Source organism: Gigantopelta aegis, chromosome 2 (genome assembly GCF_016097555.1).
Source record: "Gigantopelta aegis isolate Gae_Host chromosome 2, Gae_host_genome, whole genome shotgun sequence".
Lineage (NCBI taxonomy): Eukaryota > Metazoa > Mollusca > Gastropoda > Neomphalida > Peltospiridae > Gigantopelta > Gigantopelta aegis.
In genome coordinates this window covers 51,653,464-51,679,704 of record NC_054700.1, presented here as the reverse complement: position 1 = coordinate 51,679,704, position 26,241 = coordinate 51,653,464, and the positions used below count along the sequence as shown (strand labels likewise).

At 37.8% G+C, this 26,241-nt stretch overlaps 1 protein-coding gene across 4 annotated transcripts in view; it reads right to left on the bottom strand.

Moving 5' to 3' along the window:
* Positions 1–1,016: 1,016 nt before the first annotated feature.
* The window catches only part of LOC121386832 (gonadotropin-releasing hormone receptor-like), a 227,424-nt gene continuing 202,199 nt past the window's right edge, over positions 1,017–26,241 (bottom strand). For 2 of the 4 annotated variants that reach the window (XM_041517849.1, XM_041517858.1), the window contains 2 exons: positions 12,904–13,008; positions 1,017–2,761 (listed from right to left, as the gene is read on the bottom strand). In XM_041517849.1, coding sequence (XP_041373783.1) covers positions 2,446–2,761; positions 12,904–13,008 — 421 coding nt within the window. In that variant the 3' untranslated portion in view covers positions 1,017–2,445. The remainder of the gene's footprint in view (positions 2,762–12,903; positions 13,009–26,241) is intronic. The other 2 variants (XM_041517865.1, XM_041517872.1) reach the window with 2 other exon arrangements.

Genomic DNA, 26,241 nt, shown 5'->3' with positions numbered 1-26,241 from the left:
TGTAAGAGCAATATTGTGACGTCTTTAAATATTTAGGTTTGTGTCCAGATTTTAAGTACATGCTATTTGTAAGAGCAATATTGTGACCTCTTTAAATATTTAGGTTTGTGTCCAGATTTTAAGTACATGCTATTTGTAAGAGCAATATTGTGACGTCTTTAAATATTTAGGTTTGTGTCCAGATTTTAAGTACATGCTATTTGTAAGAGCAATATTGTGACGTCTCTAAATATTTAGGTTTGTGTCCAGATTTTAAGTACATGTATTTGTAAAGGCGACACTTTAAAGTTTACACTCGGAAGACTAGCAAAGGTTTGTTTTGTTTAACGACACCACTAGAGTACATTAATTTATTAATCATCGGCTCTTGGATGTCAAACATTTGGGTAATTCTTATATATAGTCTTAGAGAGGAAACCCGCTATTTTGTTTTCATTTGTAGCATAGACAGGGTAGCACCAAGACTAGCAAAGTCTCAAGATTTCAACTACATGAATTTAAAGTCTCGACTCAAGATTTTAGAAAAATTTCCTAACTTTAACTATAGTTTTAAAATTATGTATGCACTGAGGCCAGACTGACATTATTGCATAAACACAGACATTGTATTTCCTAAACTAAACTGTTTTCAAATAAGTCAAAATAGAATCTGTTAAAATAGCATTTGGTTGAACCTTAATATGTTTAAACCAAGCTGCAGTACCGTTATTCATTTGTTTTTTTCCCTACTTAGTGAGGCACGAAATGTGCTGGAATGTTGTTAAACAAATTTTTATTTTCGTTCTAGACACAACACTATTAACACATTCGCCATTTATTGAATTATCGTCTGCTCACAAAGCGAGGCTGCAGTATGGATATTACCAGCGTCGGTGTTGTAGTGGTTTAGCCATCGGACTTAAGGCGGGTAGGTTCCGAGCTCGTATCCCGGTACCGGCTCCCACCCAGAGCGAGTTTTAACGACTCACTGGAGTAAGGCCACTACATCGACTTTTCTCTCACTAACCACTAATCCACTGCCCTGGACAGACAGCCCAGATAACCGAGGTGTGTGACCAGGATAGCGAGCTTGAAACTTAATTGGATATAAGCACACAAAAAAGTATAAATAAAATGATGTGAAATATGGATTATAGGAGACAATACGATGTGTATTTAATGCTCTGTGTATACGTTTCATATATTGTTGGCATCTTGTTGACATACGTTTTATATAGTACAGTCCTCCGTAATGGCGCCACATATGAAAACGATGATTGTTTCTTGCCATGTTTGTGTGAATATGACATAAATATTAGAAATGAACATATGATTTTGCTTACAGCATGTCAATTGTTTACATAACGTGCTTGACAAAAAGTTACATAGTTCCAAATTCCTTGTAATTCTCCCCTTACTGACACGTCTTTTAAAATAGATTTATTTACTCGTTTATAAAATAAGCAACAAAATCTCCGTTTTGTTGCACATAGATTACATTGCACTGTGCGCACTGTTTAATAAATATTTGAGCATTCTGTTTTTGTTTCCATTTGGAGTCTTTCCTTTTCAGTCAGTGTGCTTCGTGAAAAGTATTATACCAAAGGCCGTGGTTTGAGCCGATTGTCTTGGAGTAAGCTTCCTTGATTCTGAAAGTGTATCCCGTGTGGCGGCAGCACGTTTCTTCTTTCGTTCACTTGAACAGTCACGTCTTGAAAGGGCTGGGATGCCATTAAGAAAAAACAGCCCTGTCATCTCCTTACTTGACACCAAACAGCTATAGATTAACAGCGCCAGGATATCGTTAAACAGACATTCCTTTTCTTTCTTTTCTTTCCCGCCACTTTTGTAATAAAATCTAAAACGATTTCTATATCCTTGAAGCAGGTCACTAACTGAGTTTACGCGACAAATCGACAACTTCCACCAAGACATTGTTAAAGGAATGAGAAAAAAAATAAAACCCCAACCCAAAACATAACATCCCTGTCTTGTACATTGCTATCTGGCGATTTCATAGATTGTGCCCACGACAGGCGTGCTTGAGTAGTTTTCTGATGGAAGCAGCCCACAAACTGTCCATACCATATCCATACCCAACAAAATCTCAACATAAGGTTGTTGGGCTCGAAGGCTCATTGCTTAAACCATCTGGTCTTTGGGCTGGTATGTGCTGGATTCCATCTTGGTACTGGTTTCCATCTAGAATGCGCGCATAGCTCTATATAGGAGATGTAAAACCGCTACGCCACTTCTCTTTCACAAAACCCCCACGAACAAGCGTACTTGAACCTTATTTAAATATAAGAATTGAAATAAACTTGAAAACAAATGCTTCGCAGTTCTTACAATTCTGACACAAAAAACCCAAACCTTCCAAAACCACCACACACAATCTTATAAGTTTATGCGCATGCGCGACCTCATACACACTCTTGCGCACACACACACCACCACCAGCAGTACTCAGTATGAATTGAAGAAGCAGCACGAAGCACGGTCGGGTACCTTCAGATGCTCCTGGTTCTTGGTGTTCAGGTAGTGGTAATTGCCGTACTTGCAGAACCTGTGGTAGCGGGTTCGACACAGGTCGTGGCCGCACCGCTGACACCTGCTGTTGCTGATAAGTTCCATGTTGGAGTCCCGGCGAGATTCACGCCTTTGGTTCGTCTGCGAGGAGGAGTTAGCAGGTGTGTCGTTCGAGCAGTTTAATTCGGGGTGACCACGGTTTTTGCGTCTTTTGAGGGAGGAGTCTGGCGACCCGCCGCCTTTTCTCCAGGAACTGGAAGGGGAAAAAAACAAAAAAGACAAAATGTAATGCATGAATGAATGTGTAACAGTACTGTTGTAGAAAGAAGAGAGAGAGAGAGAGAGAGAGAGAGAGAGAGAGAGAGAGAGAGAGAGAGAGAGAGAGAGAGAGAGAGAGAGAGAGAGAGAGAGAGAGATCAAAACACACACACGCACATACAAAAAACAAAGACAAACAAACAATAACAAAATATTACAAAACAAACAGAATAAGCAATATCAGTAGCAGCAACAAACAGCCTCTCCTAAAAATAGCAACAAAAACAAACAAATAACCCCTCAAAAATAAAAACCAATGAACCGAGTCGAGTAACATTATTAACATGCCTATAAATATGGGTTCAAGCACCACCACGTGATGATCACCACCCATCACCCGGACCAGCACCAAGGCCGATACCAACATCGCTACATCAGAAGCGCTGCCACCAATGCGACAATCCACAAGGTATTGCATAGGATCTTCGCAGACAACAACTACCTGGACGTACTGCGGGAACACCGCACCGAGTTCCTGCAAATCAACTACTTCGACGCCAAAGCCGCAACCCTGACAGCCCTTTTCAAGGCTACACCTACCCCAGGTTCGTATAGCGTCGGTACGTTTAGGCTAAATTAAAAAATTCGACAAACTTCAACTTTCGGCAGAACCGTTCAAAATTAGCGTTCACTCACTAGACAGTTTTTTCGGACATAACCCCCAAAAAGTACTTAATTTCTCCTGAGAGAGAGAGAAAAATATTCTCCGCCTTTTTCGCCTCGTTTACCTCGACTACTGCAACCTATCTTCAGAGCTCCTTAAGTACTCAAGTCCTTAACTGTTCAAATGTAAAACTGCTTTGTAATCTGGGAAAATATTTGGTCAAAGCATTTAAGTACAGACATTTTGTAATAGGATAATTTATTAAAGGGACAGACCCTAGTTTTGAAACACTAAGGCACATTTTCCACCTAGATCCTGGATTCAACCCGTAAAAATGGACACTAAATTTGGTTAATTTACAAACCTGTAATACATTTGGATACAACAGAGTAACACAAGAGTCTGTGACGTTGAAATACCCTTAAACATAGACTAAAATGCAACCCCATAACCGTTACTAATCAGAAACACCAGGATGACCGGAAACACTTCGTATGTACGGAAATGGATAATCTAAGCAATAAAATATAAGTAATGTTTGATTTCAGTGATCATAAAAGTCTCTAATAGTGAAAAATATGTCTTAGTGTTTAAACACTAGGGTCTGTCCCTTTAATATATCATGCCCCAATTGTCTATTTATATTCTCCACTAGCCATACTACTTCTGTCACGATTAATTATATATGTATATTGTTTGTACCAACAAGCAAATGCTTACGGTAATAAATAATTGAAAGTCGTAAGCGAGAATCTCGCCTCCCCCCACCCCCTTCCTATCTTGTTCTGGATGTGCACGTAAAACCCTATGACCTGACCTGACCTGACCTGACCTGACCTGACCTGACCAAAGAACCGAATCTCATATACAAATTAACCATTACATGCAACGTCAACCTACGTATTTGATGCAAGATTAGTGATGATAATGATGATGATGATGATAATGTTGATGAGGGCGATGATGATGGTGTAACTTATTTTCGTGTTTAATATCAATTAAAATCTATTGAAAAATGCATTCGTATCGTTTTCTGTGTTTGTGGCTATGTGTGTTTGTGGCTATGTGTGTTTGTGGCTATGTGTGTTTGTGGCTATGTGTGTTTGTGTATGACTTGACTCGTGTCAGTACGTATTTGAAGGGTCTACCACGGGAGTAACCCATGATGTCCAAACAGGTAGTCAGTATTATGACGGTCGTGAATGTCAAGGACACAATTACACGCTAAATTAAAAACCTATAATTATGGTACCAGGTAGGCCATTTAAAAAGTATAATCCACGATTGCAGAGTTGTAGATTTAAAACTTAAAAGTATCACCTTATTACTAAAAATATGACATCGTTTCGTGGACCCTTAATTTTTATACATGTATAAATATTCTTGCATGCGCAGGCGCGTGTGCTAGAAATTGCGCAGGAGGGTCTAGAGTCTAGACTGGCGAGCGATTATTTTAAGGTGTGTGTGTGTGGTGTGTGGGGGGGGGGGGTAGATCCATGCTTTCCTGAGAAATATGTTTAAAAACAAATTGCTGGCAGCACTAGAGCGGGGTGGGCGTGGGGTGTGGAGAAGGGGGGGGGGGGGACACGTACAGGCATGAATGCACAGGCGGGAAAATCAATTTGTATAATCATCAAACTCGTATAGATAATGCTGCAGCTGCTGTATTCCGTTCCACGAATGTCCTTGAAGATGAAGATATGCCGTTCTATAAAGTTGTAATAAGCGATTTTAATAACGCGTTGATATCATCTCTCCTACCTTGGAAGTCATCGCGCTGAGACCAATAACATTTATAATCGTGCTTCATATCTGCGACTCTTTTCATACAAACTGTAAATGCTCGCGAGTTTTATGTCTAACACTGATTACCTACCACGTGACATCAGCAGCTGAGAAATATTCTTGTGAGATTGCATGTATACATTTTCAATAATACATCAAAGCAATAATCGTAAACTTACGTATCGAGTAAAACATGTTTGCAAAGTGTACGATAGTGTTCACGACTTTAATGTAATTGATTGTCAACAGATGTGGAATAGTACGCCAAGTGTTCTTGGTCCTTTTGCGTCGTATGGCTCTGGCTTGGTGCTTATAAAAATTTTAGAGTCTAGACTCGAGACTCTAATAGAGTCTGATTTATGTGACGTCATTAGAGATTGAGTCTGGACTCTAAAACGTGCTTATAAAAACTCAATCTCTAATGACGTCACACACATACAATTTGTATGGCGTTGCCATGACATTAGTATATCAGACTCTATTAGAGTCTCGAGTCTAGACTCTAAAAGTTTTATAAGCACCAGGCCTGGCCAGGTGAAGGGGGGGGGGGGGAGAGAGAGGAGAGAGAGAGAGAGAGAGAGAGAGAGAGAGAGAGAGAGAGAGAGAGAGAGAGAGAGAGAGGTTGAGAGAGAGAGAGAGAGAGAGAGAGAGAGAGAGAGAGAGAGAGAGAGAGAGAGAGAGAGAGAGAGAGAGAGAGAGAGAGAGCTCTGTCAATGTTAGTTAATGCAACAAAGAAGTACAGCCGCCCTCTAAGTATTACATCGCTATACCGTTAGCTAAAAAGACGTACAGTACAGCCTTTTGAGCATTGCTGAAGAATACATTTCATTCGACAAAGATGACTAGCAACTGCATCTAAAGACTGTCGAAGAATGGTGAGAGTTGATTGATTATTTATAAACAGCTTCCTCATCCAGTAAAAAAACCAAAATCAATAAATTAAAAAGAAAATCCTGCAGATGTACTTTTACTTCCCGTATTGCAAATGATTAATAAAAATAGAATACACACAATGGCTTGGTAAAACATACAAAGAATATCCAGCAAACACGAAGTTTACAGTCGTGAAATAACACAGGATCAGAAGAACATGTTAACGTTTTTTTTGTTTAACGAAATCACTAGAACACATTGATTTATTAATCATCGGCTATTGGATTTCAAACATTTGGTAATTTTGACATATAGTCATAGAGAGGATGCCCGCAACTTTTTTTCCCACTAGTAGCAAGGGATCTTTTATATGCACCATCCCACAAACAGGACATCACATACCACGGCCTTTGGTATACTAGTAATGATGCACTGGCTGGAACAAGAAATAGCCCAATGAGCGCTTTTCCTCTGGGCTACGTCCAGGCCGGTAGAGTTTGCTGCCATCGTGACTTGTTTTCGACTAGTATAGTAGAGGAGCTGGCCAAGGACAATACATGTGCCCATGACAGGCGTGCGCTACAACAGCTTGCTCTGAATGTGCACGTAAAACCATATGACCTGACCTCAGAAACCGAGAGTGATCATTTACTTTTAACTTAGACAGAGTACGCTTTAAATACAAAGAAGATAATGATAGTATTTTTGTTTTGTTTGGTATATAACAATCAAATAATACTAGCCCTATGTTGTCGTTTTTGCCGCCCACAAAAGTATTCAGTAACACCACGGGTATCTGATGGCCCTTATGTTTGTAAAGACGACACCACACGATACAAGCGTGTCGTACGAAAATAGCCGATGGTGACAAGACAGCATTACGATTGCATCGGTTGCTATGCAGTCTGCTAATCTCGTACGATACACTCGTATCGTATGTCGTCGCCTTAAGGTCAGCAGGTTTGTAAGGTTAGCAGTATAAATGACAGTGAATACAGATAGGAAGTAATTAGTAAGCGAAACTAACGACAGGTCTTTTACTTGATACTGAGGAAATAGGTGCAACATCCTCCCTTGCATAATTATATTTTCCTTTCTCAGGGCCGTAGCCAGGGAGGTGTGCGGATGTGGGTGTCTAAAAATACGAAATCGTTAGCTTTTTAGTTTCAAAGTCAAAGTTTGTTTTGTTTAACGACACTTCTAGAGCACATTGATCTATTAATTACCTGCTATTGGATGTCAAACATTTGGTATTTTTCACATACAGTCTTAGAGTGAGCCGAGCGCGTTACCATTGGGCTACGTCCAACCCTCTTTTACTAGTTTAGCTTTAAAATCCAACCCTATATTATAGGTTGCATAGTACCAAAGAAGAGAGTACCGTGTCAAAGTTCGACGTGCACCGTCAAATATTTACGGAGTAAAAGCAGCTGTGGGTGTGATTGGTAGTAATATGTGACATTGATTATTTGTGCAAATACTATTATCCATTGACAATAAATAAATACACTTTTATTTGTTATACAGTTGTTATGCAGTATATACCAGAGGTTGAAACTAATGCGGGGTACCCCCAAAAATGGAACTGCAATTTTCAGCAAAAATTACGGTTGCTATTAAAAACATAAATTAAATCTCTTAAATGATACGTGACCCCCCATTTTCTTGCAGCTAGATTAGATGTGAGGTGCCACACTTTCTATTGCTGTACTTCCTGGGTGTGTTGAAACGCTGCTTATATCAGTTTTATTAGTAAACGTTAACATTATCGGCAATAGGAATTGATTTGGTCTAATGGAACCTATAGTGCCTAGAATTAAACCAATTGTTTGCATTGTCCCTCTCCTCCGCTCGTTATTTCAGACCAGGACGACCCTGATTCCAACGTTCCACTCTTTGTCTTTCCAGCCAGTGCACCACGACTGGTATATTAAAGGCGGTGGTATGTGCTATCGTGTATGTGGGGTGGTGCATATAAAATATCTCTTGCTACTAATGGAACAATGTGGCGGGGTTCCTTTTTGAGACTATATGTCAAAATTATCAAAATGTAGCATGTTACAGAACTACCAAATGTTTGAAATCCAACAGATTGTGTCGTTAAACAAAACACACTTTAAAACAAGGAAAACACAACGTTTGTCTTTAATATACACGCTTTTACTGCAGAGTTCATTTCCGGCACAGAGGTCATTCATCACGTGAGTTAACATAGTCACGTGAGTAAACATATTCACTTCAAGCAACTGGGGAAACAATAAAATAATTTGATAAGCTTTTAAAGGAATGTACTCTGGATTAATTTTGCCCATGATATTTTGTAATATTATGCATTGACATTTTTTTAACATGGTTACAGTCTACAGTAGAACAGGGTGGCCGGGTTGATGTGCTTGCAACAAGACTATGTAATATATGTATTATTTTTACCAAGTGAAAAACCCCATTATTAAAACACATTAAAACACACATTTTAGTAAGTTCTTACACACCCGTTGGTGAGAACACCATGCGTTATTTTTGGTAACACATGGTTGTCAACACACGAATGTGTATTAACAATTTCATGACATACGACTGGCTGCTCCTAGGTGATGACCAGGTCACCAATGCCATACGACCAATGAAAAACTACACGATGAAAATCGATTACACTGTGACGTATAGTTAACCTGACAATCATGTGTCTGTGACGCATAAGTCAGATACAAGTGCAACGGCTGTAAATAACTTTTAGTCGAAAAAAATGTTAAAATTTGCTTAAAACCTGTTTTTTTGAGGACATGTAAGAAATAGAATAATACATTCGTGTCCGTTAGATTCCATTTATCTCACAACTCGTTGTTCAAAAACGTATCAAACTCGCTTTCGCTCGTTACATACATTTTAAACCAACTCGTTATGAGATAAATGGTATCTAACGGCCACTTATGTATTATTCTCTGTCTAAAAACAGATGCAAAATTGAGACGCCATTAAAAAAGATTACAATAATATTTTTTTATAATCCGATTTTCTCAATGGAAACGTGTATACAGTTGTAATGTTATACTCTCATTACTTCATCTCTTCGCTACACACAAACATTTTCTTAATGGGAACGTGTATACAGTTGTAATGTTATAATCTCATTACTTCATCTCTTAGCTACACACAAACATTTTCTTAATGGAAACGTGTATACAGTTGTAATGTTATTCTCTCATTACTTCACCTCTTAGCTACACACAAACATTTTCTTAATGGAAACGTGTATACAGTTGTAATGTTATACTCTCATTACTTCATCTCTTCGCTACACACAAACATTTTCTTAATGGGAACGTGTATACAGTTGTAATGTTATAATCTCATTACTTCACCTCTTAGCTACACACAAACATTTTCTTAATGGGAACGTGTATACAGTTGTAATGTTATACTCTCATTACTTCATCTCTTCGCTACACACAAACATTTTCTTAATGGAAACGTGTATACAGTTGTAATGTTATTCTCTCATTACTTCATCTCTTAGCTACACACAAACATTTTCTTAATGGAAACGTGTATACAGTTGTAATGTTATTCTCTCATTACTTCACCTCTTAGCTACACACAAACATTTTCTTAATGGAAACGTGTATACAGTTGTAATGTTATACTCTCATTGCTTCACCTCTTCGCTACACACAAACATTTTCTTAATGGAAACGTGTATACAGTTGTAATGTTATACTCTCATTGCTTCACCTCTTCGCTACACACAAACATTTTCTTAATGGAAACGTGTATACAGTTGTAATGTTATACTCTCATTACTTCATCTCTTCGCTACACACAAACATTTTCTTAATGGAAACGTGTATACAGTTGTAATGTTATACTCTCATTACTTCACCTCTTAGCTACACACAAACATTTTCTTAATGGAAACGTGTATACAGTTGTAATGTTATACTCTCATTACTTCACCTCTTAGCTACACACAAACATTTTCTTAATGGAAACGTGTATACAGTTGTAATGTTATAATCTCATTACTTCCTTCACCTCTTAGCTACACACAAACATTTTCTTAATGGAAACGTGTATACAGTTGTAATGTTATAATCTCATTACTTCCTTCACCTCTTAGCTACACACAAACATTTTCTTAATGGAAACGTGTATACAGTTGTAATGTTATACTCTCATTACTTCACCTCTTAGCTACACACAAACATTTTCTTAATGGAAACGTGTATACAGTTGTAATGTTATAATCTCATTACTTCCTTCACCTCTTAGCTACACACAAACATTTTCTTAATGGAAACGTGTATACAGTTGTAATGTTATACTCTCATTACTTCACCTCTTCGCTACACACAAACATTTTCTTAATGGAAACGTGTATACAGTTGTAATTGATTACACGAATATATTTTGTTTCAAATAATGTCATTTCGACGATGATTAATGAATCAATGTGCTCTAGTGTTGTCGTTAAAGAAAATAAACTTTAAACTTTAATGTCAATGCTTGCATGCTATTCCAACAACGGACCCCCCCCCCCCCCCACCCCCGCCCGTCACCACAATCCAGCTGTCTGTAATTAAAACTTGCTAGTATATTACGACACTACCAAACACACTGACCACAAATGTCTATTTTATTTTGTTGAGTATACATTTCACAATCCAGTTTCACTTAGAGCATATTAAATAATTACAATACTTTTTTTTACAAACTTAAAATGAGCACGACGTAGCCCAGTGGTAAAGTGTCCGCCTGATGCGAGATTGGTCTACGATCGATTCCCGAAGGTGGGCCCATTTGGGCTATTTCTCGTTCCAGCCAGTGCACAACGACTGGTATATCAGAGGCCGTGGCATGTGCTATCCTGTCTATGGGATGGTGCGTACAAAAGATACTTTTCTACTAATGGAAAAAGATAGCGAGTTTTCTCCCTAAGACTAAAATTTCAAAATGACCATTCAATAGCCGATGATTAATAAATCAATGTGCTCTAGTAGTGTCGTTAAACAGAAAAAAAAGAAGCTTATTAGAAACAAAAAGGTGAGACGATATAGTAGCTTTAAGACTGCAATTAAGTGTACATCATTGAAGTAAAAAAAACAGAGATTAAATTCTAGAAATGCGAGACGGTGTTTTCATTAATCAGCTAGTCTGGCGCAAATTATTTCCTTATTTAAAAGTATTGTATTTCAAATATCACGATCGTTTGGCCAATAACGTTCTTTAGAATTACGTATTTGGTAACAACACACTTTCTGGGTTCAGTTCGTCAAGAATGGTATCATATTTAAGATGGATAAAAACGTGTGTTTTTTTCGTTGAAAGAAGACAATTTAATAATGACGTTTTTAATATTCCCGTTTGCTACAATTTGCTTTATTAATTATCGGATCTTTATTTAACACTATTTGAACTCTGTTTTGTAGGAGGAAGTAATTTCAGGATGTTGTTACGTATAATTCCTCTTGAAACCAGTCTTTTGACAAATAAAATAGCATTTGTACCAGAAAATCGGATTTTCAATTTTTTTCTTCTAAAGCGAGCGTTCACTCCTACACACGCAATTACGGCTCCAATTTAGACGCGTGTGCGAACAAACGACAAACTACGATAAATGTAATACAATATTGATAACTAGTATTGAAAACCACCCCTGTACCACTTCCGTGACTAAATCTATGGAACTTGTTTTTCTCGTATTTAAAAATACAACAACAACGTAGTTAGCTGTTGTAAAGTAGTTACAGTGATTATTGTGCCGGTCCGTCCATTTCTCCAATAACCATACTTTTACACGCATGGTGTCCGTCTAACGCATATAGAAAATTAGTGTCACGCTCATATTTCAGCGCAATACGACTAGGGCTGTAAAAAGTTTGATCTTTGAATAGTCTCAAAGGCCTTTGTCTGATACCAGGAGAAGAAACTGACAATACTGTATGCTAGGCTCAAACTAACAACTGTCACGACGGAACTGGCCAAATCACATGTGAATACAAAACGTATTCATATTTTAAATACTTTGTAGTTAAATACCTTTTACTATTGTATGCAATTAAAAAAGTAACAAAAGAAATCTACCACCATTCGTTTAGGTATGTATATATGTATTGATATGAATATTTGTAATTTTAAATTAAAATTAATTCCTTATATGTCCGATAAGCCCGTAAAAGCTAGATGGTTTTGTGTGTATTTTATAATACTGTGCAGTTTACAATTTTATGTTTATTGTTACGTGTCACTTTAATGAATACTTATGAATGGAAGAAGAAGAAGAAGAAGAAGAAGAAGAAAAGGAAAAAGAAAAAAGAAGAAAGAAGAAGAAGAAAAAACAAAACGAAAAAGAAAAAGAGAAACAAAGATAAAGAAGAAGATGAAGAAGAAGAAGAAAAACTCCACGTAAGCGTTGCTAAGTAATGAACCAAAGTACTGATTAAAACAAAACAAAATCAGTCTCAAAATTGTGAAACCTAACAAATTACACAGATTACAACTACGACAATTCAGTTACATATCCTCTTAAAAAAAACACCCAAACAAACTAAAGATCACGTTTGTTACCTTGCTACCAATATGCGAATTTCAAGCTGAAACCGTGTCAACAAGTCTTTATTGTGTGTGTGTGTGTGTGTGTGTGTGTGTGAAAACCTGGCTTGAAGGAAACCACGAAAGCGAACGCCAGGTTTTGTGTGACAAAGAACCAATCATCCTTCTTGGTTTCTCTTCAAATAGCTAAGGCGACAGCGAGCCAAGACGAGAGCACCGATCAACCACCTCTGGTGGCGCTTTTGTTTCGTTACTAGACCGAGTACCAGTGCTTGACGAGGAAGAGTTTCCGATTGGCTACTGCGTCCACAGCGTGCTCGTCATTGGTCGTCCGCTTCATTGCGGTCTCCCGAAACAGTCGGCTGCTGTTGCTGCAACGAGATGTAAAGCAACCGTCGTCACATCAGTCCGCGGATATTGATGATGTCATTCAAATAGCATGCTGACGTAGGGCTAGGTTCCATTGTCTAATTTCAGTTTTAATGGCACTAAGGGTTAATAGACCTGCGCTAACCAGTGGCGGATCCAGAAAATCCATTTGTGTGGGGGAGGGTAATGACATGAGGTGGAATTCCAAGATAACTTTGAGAGAGGTTTGGAGGAAGATCGTAAAAAAAAGAAAGAAAATTTAATATATAATAAAATTATAACTGTTGCAAAATTTAGGGGGGGGGGAGGGGGGCGGTCCCCTAATCCGCCTCTGCTAACTAAAGTAAATTTACTTGATATATAAGGTACAGGGTGTGGTGAGTATTTAGAGTGTACATCCAAACTACAGAAAGGCGTTGGAGTGGTCACAATGCTCCCCCCCCCCCCCACGACTCCGGCCCCGTTGGTATCGACGTCTATAAAGTGGGGTCATTTCCCGTTTCAACAACTGTTCCACGACTAACATTTGCAAGCCTTGGTTTTGACTATTAAGTACTAAGGAAATACTTATATACTCTTCAAAAAAAGTAGGGGAACCTGAAATATTAAAACATACGTTTTGACCACAGACATCCTAGTAAAGAACGTTCAGGTCTGTTTATCAACACACCGAAACACATTCCATAGTTTACACATGCATCACGCAGTTGCCCCGTACATGTAGGTGGGGTATCATTCTCGATTTTGACAATTTCCAGGAAGGTCGATTAATTACTGTGGAACATTATTTCTGTCAATTGTTTTCATTCTGTTGATCATACAGTTGTTATTGTTTTGTTTTTAGTCATTTTTATTGTTTGAATTTGCGATTTACTGATACAAAACCGTCAACTTTCAAATTTCAGTTCTGACCCCAATCGTTCTTCAAGATCTTCGGTGGTCATAAAACCTACTGTAATACTGAACTACCGGTTGTAATGTTTGCCCAATGAATTCACTATTATCATATAACCATTCCCCACAGCTAATATACCTTACGATTTTAGCAATTGTAAATTCTTATTAGAGTTCCCCTACTTTTTTTTGAAGAGTGTATAATGCAATTCGTTATTGGATGTGCAACCGTCGATGGTGTTGAGGATCGATTGGAAGTTCATCATCGATCATCGGTTATAATCGGTTCGCACCAACAGTTGCATCATAGGTTAGAATTATGTGAACATAAGACGGATTTAAATTATAAGGACCACGTACCTATAGTCCGTCCCACAGAGAACGTCTTTTTTCATACTATGAAATTTACTACAAGTTACTTTATTCTCAGCGGATTGTTTTGTAACTTGCACACAAACATGGTAATAGTAAATAAAACATTTTTGTAGGAGGATGGGACGCACTATAGTGTATTATTCACCGGTAAAGTCCACACAAATCGATATATATATATATATATATATACACATGTATATATTATTATTAATTTTTTTTTTAATTATTATTTTTTCATGTGGGGATCGGGGTGGGGGTACTGGTGGGGGTGAGTAGGGGATGTGCCATGCAAGCGCCACCTGGGTGCACCTATTAATAAACTACGTGCTGGTGAATCGTACACAAACGCTAATTGCCAGTAACCAATGTCAGTTATAAGCAGGAAGGAAGGAAATGTTTATTTAACGACGCACTCAACACATTTTATTTACCATTATATGGTGTCGGACATATCGTTAAGGACCACACAGATATTAAAAGAGGAAACCCGCTGTCGCCTCTTTTCGATTAGCAGCAACGGATCTTTTATATGCACCATCCCACAGACAGGATAACACATACCACTGCCTTTTATATACCAGTCGTGTTGCACTGGCTGGAGCGAGAAATAGCCCAATGGGCCCACCGACGGGGATCGATCCCAGACAGACCGCGCATCAAGCCAACGCTTTACCACTGGGCTACGTCCCTCCCTCATTCATTCATACGTATTACGCTCTTACTATATATATATATATATTTATTTTTTTTCACTTGTATACAACACTAATTCTAGTGCTATGCTGTCTGGGCTATCTTTAGCTGTAGCAGTTTAATACAGTTCGGTTTACAAAATAGGTCTTCATTAAAATTTATTAAACAATTCATAACTGCAATTTTGAAAGTTTCTTTTTATAATTACAGCTATAGTCCGTCCCTTCCTCCAACATTTTTATTATTATTATTTTTATTATTATTATTTTTTTAAATAATTTCAGTTTGGTTTGACTTAAAGGCATATTGTCACAGAAAACTGACCTATTTAATGGTCTAACAAAGTATTACCTGAGCAAACATAATTTGATTTGTCCCTAAATGTACTTTATTCAACCATCTTTATAACCACCATACTCCATTTATTAATGATATTTTGTAAAAATATAATTGAATTATGGCAATGGTCCATAATTCAAAAACTAAAATTGCCGAGAGGGTTGACATGGATTTCACTCCATCATGATTCAGTTAAGGTGATGCAATAGCTAGATTTGATTTCCAACAATTAATGTAATTTCTATTTATTATCCATTTTTAGAGAAATAAGGTCCTTAAATCTGTAACAGTATGCCTTTAAGAAGAAAAGTAAAAGTGTTTTGGAAATAAAATAAAACAAATACACAATGTATACTATTTTTGTGTGCAAGTTAGAAAACAATTGGCTCAGAAATAAATAACCTGTAGTAAATTCCATATAGTATGAAAACAGAGGTTCCCTGTAGGCTGGACTATAGGTTGACATTTATAATATTTAAATAACCTAGTCTTTGTACATTATTTGTTACTGATATTATGACGTAACTGCATATTTATGTGTGAATGCGGTCACATGGAAATGGGTAGCTAAAGGCAAAACGACACAATGCTTTGGCTTTTGGTTGATAACTAAACATGTAGGTTCCAAAAGATGTAGTCACTTATTCCTTGTGATATCATGCTATTTTTCTCGGAAGTCATTCTCAGGGAATATTTGCATTACGGGGCGTGACGTAGCTCAGTGGTAAAGCGCTCGCAAGGCCCCGATTTCACAAAACATGGTAAGCCTAGGTGTGCAGGAAAACGTAAATCTACGACTAAACCATAATACTTATTACTACTAATAGTACCACCAATATAGTTTGACATTCACATATTTCAATTTCTTTTGAACTTAATATGCTCCATTTTCCGTAATGGTGTAATTTTCTGCGCGAAACAGATGCCAAACATGTGTAAACGTTAGTCGCAGACGTAAACGTACGATGTTTAGTGAAATGGGCCTCAGATGCGCGGTCGGTCCGAGATCAATCCCCATCGATGAGCCATTAAGTTATGATGGGCGTGGGGTGGGGATGGTGGGGGAGTGTGTGTGTGTGTGTGTTTACGGTCTCTAGTGGAGGCTCAAACCACATTTTAAACTTTATTTATGATGGGTAGGAAAAAAAAAACCACGGTACATTTTCATCCTTATGCGGGACGCCATAATAACCGCAATAAAAATGTGTTGAGTGCGTGGTTAAATAAAACATTTCTTTTTTTCTTTCTTTTTCTTTGGAAATGTATTGAGTATTTATTAGTGGTGTGTAACCTGATGTGTGTTTCAAGTCACGTAATTCGAGAAAGCTGTCTTTGATTACTAGGCTAACAGCGCAGAGTGCGACATTGGCTTAAACCCATTTGACCTGAGTGTAATTTGTCCTAGAAGTGATGGTCACTTCATTCATTATCTTGCTCACATCTATGGTATAATTCGATTTCTTTGACCAGTAAGCAAAACGTAGCTACCACCGTAAAACGGCAATCTTAATTCAATATCACAATCAGTAACTACCGCTGGATCAGCTATGAATATTGATGACTTGTTAGGTCTAGTTCTGTTTCACGGTTCAAGTGGCTAACCTGGGGAATTCAAGTGAAACGAAAATGTTTATTTCCACCTACTTAAAATGACCTCCATTAGACTGATGACGTCTTTCATTATCTTCAAGATCTATTTTCGGTTGTTGTTTTTTTTTTTGGGGGGGGGGGGGGGGTCAGCAGACTAAACTAGGCTACTGAGATGAAACAGAAATGTCAAGTTCTCCGTGATTCCCAGATGAACATTAGTTAATGTTGGTTGGCTTCTGAGCTTTCGACTTAGCGATTTAATCTATTTAGACTGCACTGTAAAAAAAGTAGGGGAACCTGAAATATTAATGTTAATATCAACTGTTAGACCGAACATACGTTTTGACCACAGACATCCTAGTAATGAACATTCAGATCTGTCAAACACATTCCATGGTTTGCATATGCATCACGCAGTTGCCCCGTACACATGCGTGGGATGTCATTCTCGATTTTGACTATTTTCAGGAAGGTCCATTAATCACTATGGAACATTATTTCTGTCAATCTTTTTCATTCTGTTGATCATACAGTTGTTATTGTTTTATTTTTAGTCATTTTTATTGTTTGAATTGAGATTTACTAATAAAAACCCCGTCAGCTTTCAAATTTCACTTCTGACCCCAATCGTCCTTCAAGATCTTTGGTTGTCATAAAACCTACTGTAATACTGAACTACACTTTGTAATGTTTGCCCAATTAATTCACTATTATCTTATAACCATTCCCCACAGCTAATATACCTTACAATTTTGGCAAGTGTAAATTCTTATTAGAGTTGCCCTACTTTTTTTGAAGAGTATAATTAGACAGTGTAAACGGATATCCGTTTAATTAAATCGCAGCTCAGTAACAGGGCCATATATATATCTAGCATAATACACAGGCGTTGGCAAGTGAAAGCACTCCTGGGGTGGTACGAGAGCACGGAGGAGGGGGTGAGTGGGTGAGTTGGGGAGGGGGTGAGTGGGAGGTGTGGGGCTCATTCGTGAAGTCGTCTTTGAATCAATATTAATGAAATGCGTCTTCTAATTAACAAATTTAAAATCTCCTCTTCCGCCCCACCCCCCTTCCCCTCAAAAGAAGAAGAAGAAGAAGAAGAAGAAGAAGAAGAAGAAGAAAAAAAAAAGAAAACAAAACAAAAGAAATAGCCCGCACTTTTCTTATTTTTCGGGTGGGTGGATAATGCAATTTGCCCATTCTCCAGCTTAGTTAAGCTCTCAAGAGGGATTACACCACATAAGACCACATTTTTATTATCCCATTATCTGCATTCCGTTATTTGATGCAATTGTTGTTCCTATATTACTTTATGGTTGTGAATTCTGGGGATTTGATAACATTAATGTATTAGAAAATGTACATATCCAGTTTTTACGATACTTAGCAAATGCAAGAAAAAGTACTCCTATTTATATGTTGTATGGGGAGTTTGGAAGAAAACCACTGTTACTTACACTGTCATTGCGTGTATGTGTTTTTGGGCTCGTCTTTTGACTGATAAACCTTCCAAGCCATCAGTACAGATCTACAAACTATTATTTTATGACTATTTACAATGTGGAACAAACCATAAATGGATTATTAATGTTAGAGATATATTTTATAGGCTTGGATTAAACAATATTTGGGATAAGCAAACTTTTAGGTCAAGTACGTGGTTAAAAACATTAGTTAAACAAAGACTCTCGGACCAGTTTTTGCAGAACTGGCAAAGCGATCTTTCAAAATCTAATAAAGGTTTAACTTACAGAATATTTAAAGAGAACTTGAATTTTGAAAAGTATTTTAATATATTGGATAAAACTATGTGTAATGTATTTCTTAGATTTCGTATTGCTAATCACTTTTTACCTACTGAGACAGGAAGGTGGTCCAATATTTTATATGCAGAGAGAAAATGTATTTATTGTTCTACTGATGACGTTGGTGATGAATTTCATTATTTATTTGTTTGTACAAAATTTACTGAAGAAAGATGTAAATATATTCATAAATATTATACCATTAGACGAAATATTCATAAATTTAAGCAGCTTTTTAATTGTAAAAAAATTGGCATCCTTAGAAAGCTATGTAAATTTATAACTATTATTAAGAAAACTTTCTGTTCCTCCCAAGCCTTCTAGTATGTACAGTATATGAATTATTTGTTTTATTGAAGCCTGTTATCTTGACGCTGATATGTATGTATATATGTGTTCCTCAAATGCCATCGAACGATGGCTTAGAGTGTAATAAAGTTCTGTTCTGTTCTGTTCTGTTCTGTAATCACAGTTCAAACAGTATATAACGTAATGAATCTGCCCACTGAGAGGAAAATGGGGGGGGGGGGGGGGGGGGAGAGTTGATCATATGACAAGCCACAAATGACTGATCATTTTAACCACTGATTCCGCAATTTACAATTTCGAAATATTTTATGTTCATTCGAGACTTTTATAAACTAAAATATCGAAGCCATGATTCCAACAGCGGTTTTTCCTTCAACATCGAGTCCATTTGCCGTGTCAACTGCAACCTTTTAATTGCGTGTGTTTCATTCAAAGATATTACAACTGTTTTGAAAAGAACAAAAAGGAAGAAATCCAAGCTGAATACATATAGAAGGAAGGAAATGTTTAATTTAACGACGCACTCAACACATTTTATTTACGGTTATATGGCGTCAGACATATGGTTAAAGGCCACACAGATATTGAGAGAGGAAACCCACTGTCGCCACTTTATGGGCTACTCTTTTCCACTAGCAGCAAGGGATCTTTTATATGCATCATCTCACAGACAAGATAACACATAACACAGCCTTTGATATACCAGTCGTGGTGCACTGGCTGGAACGTTTAATAGCCCAATGGGCCCACCGACGGGGATCGATCCCAGACCGACCGCGCATCAAGCGGACGCTTTAACACTGGGCTATGTGTTTCCCCGAATGCATATAGAAGTATCTATAATGTGTGAAGCATGCTAATTGCGACACGTTGATTGTTTAGAGATGAGAGAAGATGATCATTAATTGTGATAGGAGACTTGATCCACGCAAAGGGCGGGACGTAGTCCAGTGGTACAGCGCTCGGTCAGTTTGGGATCGATCTCCTTCAGTGAGCCCATTGTGCTATTTCTCGTTCCAGCCAGTGCACCGCGACTGGTATATTAAAGGCTGTGCTATGTGCTATCCTGTCTGTGAGATAGTGCATATAAACGATCCCTTGCTACTAATGGAAAACTGTAGCGGGTTTCCTCTCTAAGACTTTATGTGAAAATTAGCAAATGTCTGACATCCAATCGCCGATGACTGATAAATCAATGTGCTCTAGTGGTGTCGTTAAACAAAAAATATATTTTTTGATCCACGCAATGCGACTATACCAGCTGCCTCCGCACAAGCTATCCCTTTCAGTTAGCACCAAATGATCTTTTATTTTCACTTCCTCTTATAAGACAGAACCTCATATACCAAGCTCCTTGATGTTGCAATCGTTGGTACTGGTTGGAACGGATAATAACTCTGAAGGTCCTTCAAGGAGGACACCTCGCTGACGCACTGACATCGAGCGAGTACTCTTCTAGTGAGCTACTTCCAAATCGATTTACAAGAAAGGAAAGGAATGTTTAGTTAACGACACCGCAGTACAGTGTAAACTTTGGCTATTAAGTCTACCGAAAAAACAGCAAGGAACCTTTTAAAAGTACTTTCCCATAGGCAGTACAGTACATACCACGAACTTTGGAACATTTATTCATTTCAACTTATTTTCGTGCTTATATCCAATTACGGTTCAGGTACTTTGTTCTGGGCACACGCCTCAGCTATCTGGGCTGTCTATCCAGGACAGTGGGTTAGTTGTTGGTGAGAGAGAAGTCTTACACCTGTCGATTGAGTCGTTAAAACTCGATCTCGGTGGGAGCCGGTAACGAGCTGCGAACCCTGTACCTGCCAGCCTTTTGTCCGATGGCCTAACCACGACACCACCGAGGCCGGTTTTGGAACAAGAAAACCTCAAGGGCGATCGATCTTGCCACCCACCGCAAATGAAACATGCGTTCTACCACGGATTTATACGCCCCCGATTAATTAAAAAGTGCATATTTATAAAGACTGTTGAAGATTAGCGTTCTTCTTTTTTTCCCTTTTTTTCCCTTTTTTTTGTAGCGATGACAAGAAGCAATTTAGCGTCAAACTGAATCGCCCCATTTAGAATTGTCGGGTTTAGCACAAATTACTAACGGAAAAAAAAGGCGTCATATTACAGCCATCAATAATCATTACTGTCGCGACACAATATGGTGATTTGACTGGAGAAAAATGAACATTAATATGGCTGTAACTTAATCCCCTAACACAATGCTTCTTACATGATGCGTGATGATGTTTATGTCACAGTTAAAAAAACACACACAAAAAAACCCTCCGTCTTTGGTAAACAGGAAAATTAGTAACAGTGATTGATTCCTTTTCAATGGACGTGTTGCCATCAGGCTAAGAAAAACAAAACCAAAACCCCCCGACAGATTATTATACAGTCTCACAGCTGATTATCGAAAATCAAAATGACGAACTTTTATCTATTAAAAAAAAGAAGAAATCGCGACAACAAAGCTAAAAAAGTTTTTTGTTTTATTTATTGATGTCCGGTCTCGGTCAATAATCAATTTGTATCTTGTCATTATGTGTAGTTACAGAGACTAAAGTTAGAGATTTAAGGTTGCATGGTACCAAAGAAGAGAGTTCCGTGTCAAAGTTCGAGATGCGGAGTAAAACCAGCTATGGCTGTGATTGGTAATAATATGTGACATTAATTATTTGTGCAAATAGTATTATTCACTGACAATAAATAAATACACCTTTTTTGTTATATAGTTGTTATGCAGTGTATGCCAGAAGTTGAAACTAATGCAGGGTACCCCAAAAATAGAACTGCAATTTTCAGCAAAAATGACGGTTGCTAATAGAAACATTAATTAAATCTTTTAAATGGTATGTGACCCCCCATTTTCTTGCAGGTAGATTAGATATAAAGTGCCACACTTTTTTATTGCTGTACTTCCTGGGTGTGTTAATACGCTGCTTATATTAGTTTTATTAGTAAACGTTAACATTATTGGCAATAGAAATTTATTTGGTCTGTTAGAACCTAGAGCAATGATTCAGACCTCCCCAATCCTGACAATGTTATTGATCACAAAAACTAACTAAATAAATAAATTTAAAAAAAAGGAAAAAGAAGTAGGCTAATTATAGATGTTTAAAGACGGAACATCTCATGGATATAAAAGAAAAGGACAATCAGCTAAACAAATCAAAAGTAATCTTTTTGTTGGCATGCTGTTTGACATTTCTACACTCATAATGACTGCTCCCGAAATAATCACGTGTGAGGATGGATGGGTTTTGGGCGGTGATATATATACGATACTGTGAAATTACATTGTTTCGTGCTGGTCCAATTTTCGTGTAATTCACCGAATTTAAGAACACAAACGGAAATATAATATATATGTTTACATGTTAAAACTAATTTATGATACTACCTTTTCACTCCACGAATTTAAGTACCCAACGAATTGTGTGGGGGTTTTCATGTGTGTCTTAAAAATAAAAGAAAGCTACGAAAATTTTGGCCCACGAAAATGAAGGATTTCATAGTACCCACCTGATTTGATCCAAACAAAGTATGCACAGGATAAAAATGCGACAGTGAAGTAGCTAGTCATAAGATACTGGTAATTACGGTACCTGCCGCCCCCCCCCCCCCCCCCCCCCCCGATCAATCGTGCAACAGCCATAAACTGTTATCTTTTATAGCTACAAATAGAATACCGTAAATATTGTTAATACTGCACCATCCCTGTATCAATATTACCCTTTCCAGCTTGTGACTAACGCAATGCTCAGCACGTACATGTAGATGATATATGCGCATGGTGTTTTCAGCTAATGGCCGATAACGATAATAAAACAGATATAAAAAGTTATATCTGAGTAGCGGAATGCTCCCAAATTTGTTTAATCGTCCAAACTAAAATTCGCCAAGCCCTGAGGCAACATTCGGTTATTTTCCTGTAATAAAAGTCCCAAAACACCACCACCCCAACCCCCTAAAACAAAGAAAAAAGAAAAGAAAAGAAAAGAAAAACAACCACAAAACGATAAAAAACAAACAAAAACCCCAAATAAAGAGCAACAACCTCCCAATCCCCACCAAAAACAAACACAAACCAACAATCCAAAACCGCATCACAAACGCACACACCCTACCCACCAAAAAACAAACACAAACCAACAATCCAAAACCGCATCACAAACGCACACACCCTACCCACCAAAAAAAAAACACAAACACAAACAAACAATCCACAAACCGCATCACAAACGCACACACCCTACCCACCAAAAAACAAACACAAACCAACAATCCAAAACCGCATCACAAACGCACACACCCTACCCACCAAAAACAAACACAAACCAACAATCCAAAACCGCATCACAAACGCACACACCCTACCCACCAAAAACAAACACAAACCAACAATCCAAAACCGCATCACAAACGCACACACCCTACCCACCAAAAACAAACACAAACCAACAATCCAAAACCGCATCACAAACGCACACACCCTACCCACCAAAAAACAAAACAAACAAACACCAAAAATACATAAGAAAAAACATTTTGAAAAACAGTGAATATTAATTTTGATAATGGGTTTTTATAGTAATAGTTGAAACAATCAAACACTAAAAATAGTCACGAACACTGTATAGATTGTTTTCGTTGCTCAGATAAAAGTTAGAACAAATGAGGACTGGGTTCAGCCAGATAGAGCAGAACAATACTCGCTAATTTTTGTTTATTGTTTCAAAATAAACCCAATTACCATACCTGGAACCAATGAAATCTGTTGGAAACATTAGTGTTGAGTTAAAGCTGTTATATTAACAAGCAAACAAACAGGTATAGGGTTAATGTTTGTTTTGTTTAACGACACCACTAAAGCACATTGATTTATTAATCATCGGCTACTGAATGTCAAACATTTGTTAAGTTTTTTTTAAAGAGGAAATCCGCTACATTTTTCCATTAGTGACAAAGGATCTTTTATATAAACCATCCCACAGACAGCATAGCACATACCACGGCCTTTGATATACCAGTCGTGGCGCACTGGCTGCAAAGAGAAATAGCCCAATGGGCTCACCGACGGGGATCGATCCCGGACTGATCGCGCATCAGGCGAACGCTTTAAACAAGAGAAAACGCCAATAATGCAATACATATATTCATTTACATTCTTATTTTCACATTACCACACACACACACACACACACACACACACACACACACACACAGACAGACATACAGACAGACAGACAGACAGACATACACACACACAGACACACACACACACAGTCACACACACACACACATACACACAGACATACAGACATACACACACAGACACACACACAGACAGACAGACAGACATAAACACACACAAACAGACATACACACACATACAGACATACATACACACACACACACACACACACACACACACACAGACAGACAAACACACACATACACACATACACACACACATACACACACACACACACACACATACACACATAGACATAGACATGTACACACATACACACACACACGCAGACACACACATACACACAGGCACACACACATACATGTACACACAGGCACACACACATACATGTACATACAGACACATACACACACACAATCACACACACACACACACACACACACACATACACACACATACACATACACACACACACACACAGACACACACACACATACATAGACACACACATACACATACACACAGACACACACACAAACACAGACACACACATACACGCACATACACAAAACACACACATAGACACACATAGACATGATTGTTTTTAAAACTAATAATTCGTTTGAAACAAGGAAGGAAATGTTTTATTTAACGACGCACTCAACACGTTTTATTTACGGTATGGCGTCGGACATATGGTTAAGGACCATACAGATATTGAGGGAGAAAACCCACTGTCGCCACTTCATGGGCTACTCTTTTCGATTAGCAGCAAGGGATCTTTTATATGAATCATCACATAGACAGTATAGCACATACCACGGCCTTTGATGTACCAGTCGTGGTGCACTGGCTGGAGCGAGATATAGCGCAATGGGCCCATTGACGGGGATCGATCCCAAACCGACCGCGCATCAAGCGAGCACTTTACCACTGGGCTACGCCTCGCCCCTCGTTTGAAACAATGCTGACTATAAAATATATGGACCAGTGTTGGCATAAACTTCTCCTAATTAGCGGAGTGAAGATTTCTCTATTAGTTCAGTTGGTTGTCATGGATAGAAACCCCCCCCCCCCCATAAAAACAAAACAAAAAAGCCTCACCTAAAAAAACCCACCCAACATCCGCTCAGAAACGACATCACCCCACCCCCATAAAAAAAAAAACAATATAAAAAAAAAAAAACCCCAAAAACCCCACACACTCCTAGCCCGCAAAAAACAAAACGTCAAAACAAACAAATAAAACCAAAATCAAATAAAATATAAACCACAAAAACACTCGCACACAAAAAAAAACTTCCGAATAAAAAAAATAAAAAACAAACAAACAAACAAAACACCCCCCAAAAAAACTAAAACAAAAAAATGTCAGATTTTTTTATATTTCGTAATGCAAATCGAGCCTAGTAACATTAACTTGTACCAATAACTAGAAAATAGAAAGTCTTGTTTATACGACGTTAAAAGATCATTAAATTGTAGTCTTACGTTCGACCAGTCGTCATCTGATATGCCAGAAGTCAGTAATGATCGAAACAGTTCTTCCTTGTGGTCGTGTTACTATAACAAGAGTCAAGTACCGTGGCGGGAAGACTTGTATAGTCAAGAGGTCTCAAGCCTTATTTTATGAGTGCTTAAACACGCAAATATCTTCACCCCTTTATTACAGATTTAAAGTGCAATCTTGAGCGTATAAATATACATGTACATGAATATATAGTAAATAAGAAAATAATGGAGGTTAAAGGGACATGCCTTAGTTTTTAAACACTGACGCATATGTTTTTTTTATACTATTATAACCGTTTTTGATAACTTAAATTATACTTTACTTAGATCTTGCTGTTTAGATTATCAGTTTCCGTACATTCGAAGTGTTTTTGGTCATCCTGGTGTTTTTAATATCACAAAATGCATTTCACATATTTTTAAAAACGCACGTGCGTCTGAGAAGTAACAGTTATGGAGTCGAGTTTTAGTCTATTTTTAGA